Source organism: Porites lutea, chromosome 7, assembly GCF_958299795.1.
Source record: "Porites lutea chromosome 7, jaPorLute2.1, whole genome shotgun sequence".
Classification (NCBI taxonomy): domain Eukaryota; kingdom Metazoa; phylum Cnidaria; class Anthozoa; order Scleractinia; family Poritidae; genus Porites; species Porites lutea.
In genome coordinates, this window is record NC_133207.1 from 21,125,643 (window position 1) to 21,130,275 (window position 4,633).

Genomic DNA, 4,633 nt, shown 5'->3' on the forward strand with positions numbered 1-4,633 from the left:
GTTCCAGTTGTAATGGAGAAAATTCCTTCTGAGTTGAGATTAATCATCAGTCGCAAGTTTGGCAGTAAAGAAACTTGGGACCTTGATGTCCTGTTAAATGCACTGAAATCTGAGTTGGAGGTAAGAGAAAGGTGTAATGCAGTGAAAACAAGTAGTCCAACCAATTCTAACCCTAGATTTGACCAGCATAAGGGAAGATTCAACAGCCCCTTTCCTCATCTGCACTTTATGCGGGCAGTGAAGAGTGTACTCTGCAATGTGTCTTTTGCAAGAAAAATCACAAGTCCATCACCTGTAGTACCATAACCGAACCAAAGGCTAGAAGAACTATACTGAGACGAAGTGGCAGGTGTTTTGTTTGCTTGAAAGCAGGGCATATTACACCAGGTTGTCAGTCAAAGGCCAAATGTTTTAATTGTGGAGCTAGACATCATGTGACTATCTGTGAAAACCCTAAGAAGCCTGTCCAACCTAGTAGTTCAGGAGCTGAATTAGCATCACTTAGTAGATCTGAAACTTCCCAGGAGAGATCCAGAGATGTTGGAACATCAACAATGCATGTTGGCAGCAATAATAACTCTATACTGTTGCAGACTGCCCAAGCCTTTGTTTCTAGACCAGATAATCAAGAAACTGGAATGTATACTCAAGTCATTTTTGACTCTTGTAGCCAGAGATCTTATATAACCAGTAAGACACGTGAGCAGTTAAAATTACCTACTGTTGGTAAGGAAACCTTGGTAATCAAGACATTTGGTGACAATTCAGCATTTGTAAAGGAATGTGACATTGTGCAATTGTGCATCAGAACAATAGATGCAATGGTGTGTTGTACCAGTAATATGCAGTCCAGTATCGAACCAAGAAATTCAAAGTGCAGTAGAATGTTATCCATACCTTCAAGGGCTACAGCTTGCATGTGGAGCTGTTAATGGAACAGTTAGTGTTGACTTACTAATAGGAGCAGATCACTACTGGTCTTTCTTTACTGGAGGAATAATCAGGGGAGATCCTTCTGGACCTGTAGCTCTTGAGACCAAGTTGGGATGGGTACTGTCAGGACCAGCTGCAGTTCCAGCATTGACAGAGTCATGCACAGTTAACCTAAGTGTTACACATGTTTTGAAAATTGAGTCAGCTGACATCAGCCATGTGCAAGATGATTTGCAGAAATTTTGGGACTTGGAAACCTTAGGCATAAGGGACACTGAAACCTCAGTTCACGACAAGTTTTCAAATGAGATAAGATTCACTGGTGAAAGATACCAAGTCACGCTACCGTTCAAGGATAATCACCCTATGCTGTCAGATAATTATACAAATGCTTCACGAAGGTTGGCAACTGTGATTAAGAAGCTTAAGACCCAACCAGAAATAGTGGAACAATATGATCAAGTGATTAAGGAGCAATTAGAAAGTGGAGTAGTTGAAGAAGTGCAGCAAGATCAAGTCCTAGAACCTGGAAATGTGCACTATCTCCCACACAGGGGAGTTGTGAGACTTGACAGAGATACAACAAAGTTGAGAGTTGTATACGATGCCTCATCCAAGGTGTTTGGACCAAGCTTAAATGACTGTCTGCATGTTGGACCTTCATTAAATCCTCTTCTACTGGACATTTTGCTGAGATTTAGAGTTCATGAAGTTGCTGTAACTGCTGATATTGAGAAAGCATTTTTGAATATTGAGATTGATCCAGAACACAGAGACTTTTTACGCTTTCTATGGGTAGATGATGTCGATAAGGAATCACCTGAGATTATGTTACTTCGCTTTACAAGAGTTGTATTTGGAGTGAATGCTAGCCCCTTCATTCTCAATGCTACTATCAGACACCATGTTCATACATGTATGCTGAATGATAATGCATCGCACTTGAGCTTTTGAAGTCTTTGTATGTAGATGACTTCGTTTCTGGGGCCAAGGATGTGAACAATGCCTTTTCTTTGTCGAAGGAGATAAAACTCTGTCTCAAATCAGGAGGGTTCAATATGAGGAAGTGGAACAGCAACTCAGCAAGTCTTTTGCAATCCCTGAAACAAGATTCAGCCTTCGTTGGAGACTTTGCTATAAACAGTAAAGAATGTGTTCAAGAGGAAGATGAGAGTTTCTCAAAGTCAGTTTTTAAGCAAGGTACTGAGAAAGAGCAGAAGGTCTTGGGAATGCTTTGGAACCCTAAACAAGATGAACTGATCTATGACTTGAATAAGATATTGGAGGGTGTGGACGTTCAGCCAGCTACAAGGAGACTGATTCTCAGTACTGCTACGAGATTCTTTGATCCCTTGGGGTTAATATCCCCAGTTATTCTACCCTTCAAGATTATGTTTCAAAAACTGTGCAAGGCACAAAGGGACTGGGACGAGTTAGTGGATACCGAACTCAACCAAGAGTGGTTGTCAACTTTGTCAGACCTAAGACTAGCTGGAAGAGTGAGTTTTAAAAGTTGTTATGCTGAAGGTCTCTCTCATTGTTTTGCAGATGCGTCGGAAAAGGCGTACGGAGCCGTTGTTTACATGAGAGTAGAATATGAGTCAAGAGTAGAATGTGAGATTGTGGCGTCAAAAACCCGAGTAGCTCCGTTGGATAAGCAAACCATACCGCGTCTAGAACTGTTGTCTAACCTTACTGCTTCAAGATTGGTGAAGAGTGTGAGTCAAGCTTTAGAAAACGTTGTGAGAGTTGATGACGTAGTCAATTGGACGGATTCTATGATTTCTTTGTGGTGGATTAGGAACACTGATAAGGAATACAAGCAATTTGTGGAGAATCGCGTGAGCGAAATCAGACGAAATGCACCGCCTGAGCAATGGAGGTACTGTCCTACGTCAGAAAACCCGGCTGACATTGCATCAAGGGGATTAAGGCCACTGCACTCAAAGAAAGTAGTTTGTGGTTACATGGTCCAGAATTCCTATCTAAGGAAAGTGCCTACTGGCCAGTCCAGCATGTAAATGTACAAGCCAAGGAAGAGTTGTACGAACTGAAATCAGCCAAACCTACAGTCTCCAGCTTATTGAACACGTGTACCGAAAAACAAGAAGCAAATCTGGAGAGCATCATCAATCCTGAATCCTACAGTTCCCTTACGAAGCTCATAAGGGTTACTTCACTTGTGTTGCTATTTGTCAAAAAATTGAAAAGAAGAAGGGACGGATCAAGTGATCAAGAAGAATGCTTGCAAGTGTACAAGCAAGCTGAGAAGAAGTGGATTAAACATGTTCAAAAGGGTATCCTGAACAGTGACAAGTACCAGCAAATGAAGTCGACTCTGGGACTTTATCAGGACAGTGAAGGTGTAGTCAGATGTCAAGGAAGAATAGGTCTGTCGTCGTTACCCTATGATACTAAATTTCCTGTACTTCTGCCTAGAGAACATTGCTTTACGAGATTGGTGATCCTGAAGTGCCATGAACAAGTCATGCACAATGGAGTAGCAGAGACACTGGTTCAACTGCGTTCAAAATACTGGGTCGTTAAAGGGAGACAGACAGTTAAGAAGATATTAAGCAAGTGTGTAGTATGTAAGAAACTTGAAGGTCGCCCCTATGGAGTGCCTCCTACCCCTCAACTACCTGAATTCAGATTGTCTGACGACTTCGCATTTTCAAGTATAGGAGTAGACTTTGCGGGTCCCATTTATGTCAAGGATGTGTACAACAAGAGTAGTGTTATGAACAAGGCATACATTGTGTTATATACGTGTGCATCTAGTCGCGCAGTTCATCTAGACCTTGTTCCAAATATGTCAACTCAAGCGTTTGTGAGAAGCTTCAAACAGTTCACTGCTCGACGAGGTGTACCAAGGCTTGTTGTATCGGACAATGGTTCCGCTTTCAAGAGTGAAGAGCTCAAAAGGTTGTTAGCAGAGTATAGCATATCCTGGAAATATAACGTGGCATTAGCACCCTGGTGGGGTGGATTCTTTGAACGGATTCTCGTTAAATCAACAAAGCGCTGTCTGAAAAAGATTTTAGGAACAGCTCGAGTCACTTATGAAGAACTGCTTACAATCATTGTCGAGACTGAAGGAATCCTGAATTCAAGACCTCTAACTTATGTGAGTGATGAAATGCGAGATCCTCTTACACCATCGCAACTTGTTATTGGTCGTCGCTTGTTGAGTTCACCTGGAAGCGCTAAACAACCAAGTGGGGGGGATCACACCGTGCGAGATCTTTCAAGACGTGAGAAGTACTTGAATGCTGTACTGTCACATTTTTGGAAACGTTGGCAGAAGGAATACTTAACAGAATTACGTGTTCATCACTACTGCAATTCGAGTAACAGGAAAGCCAACGATTAAGGTCGGAGATGTTGTTTGCGTCTACAAGGACAAAGCGCCGAGACAACTTTGGAGTATGGGAGTCGTCAAATCTCTCATTACAGGACGAGATGGTTACCACAGAGGAGCTGTTGTAAGAGTGCATAGTGGAGATCGAGTCGTGGAAATGACAAGACCCCTAAATAGGCTTTACCCTGTAGAAGTCGAATCACAAGTGCGGGAAGAGCGCCAGAACAGAACCACTGATTTCCCTATTACCTTCGTGGGAAATGCTGAACAGGAACATGTTAGTGAACATTAACATTAAGTCAAAGAACAGCAACTCTTTTTCTTTCATTTGTTATTTTA

The 4,633-nt window shown here is 42.0% G+C and overlaps 2 protein-coding genes across 2 annotated transcripts; both read left to right on the top strand.

Moving 5' to 3' along the window:
* Nucleotides 1–816: 816 nt before the first annotated feature.
* Nucleotides 817–1,887, top strand: LOC140944585 (uncharacterized). Its single transcript, XM_073393707.1, has one exon. The coding sequence runs from the start codon at nt 817–819 to the stop codon at nt 1,885–1,887; it is 1,071 nt and encodes a 356-aa protein (XP_073249808.1).
* Nucleotides 1,888–1,991: 104 nt separating this feature from the next.
* Nucleotides 1,992–4,306, top strand: LOC140944586 (uncharacterized). The gene is made up of 2 exons (XM_073393708.1): nt 1,992–2,774; nt 2,858–4,306. The coding sequence occupies exons 1-2, from the start codon at nt 1,992–1,994 to the stop codon at nt 4,304–4,306; spliced, it is 2,232 nt and encodes a 743-aa protein (XP_073249809.1).
* The last annotated feature ends 327 nt before the right edge of the window (nt 4,307–4,633 follow it).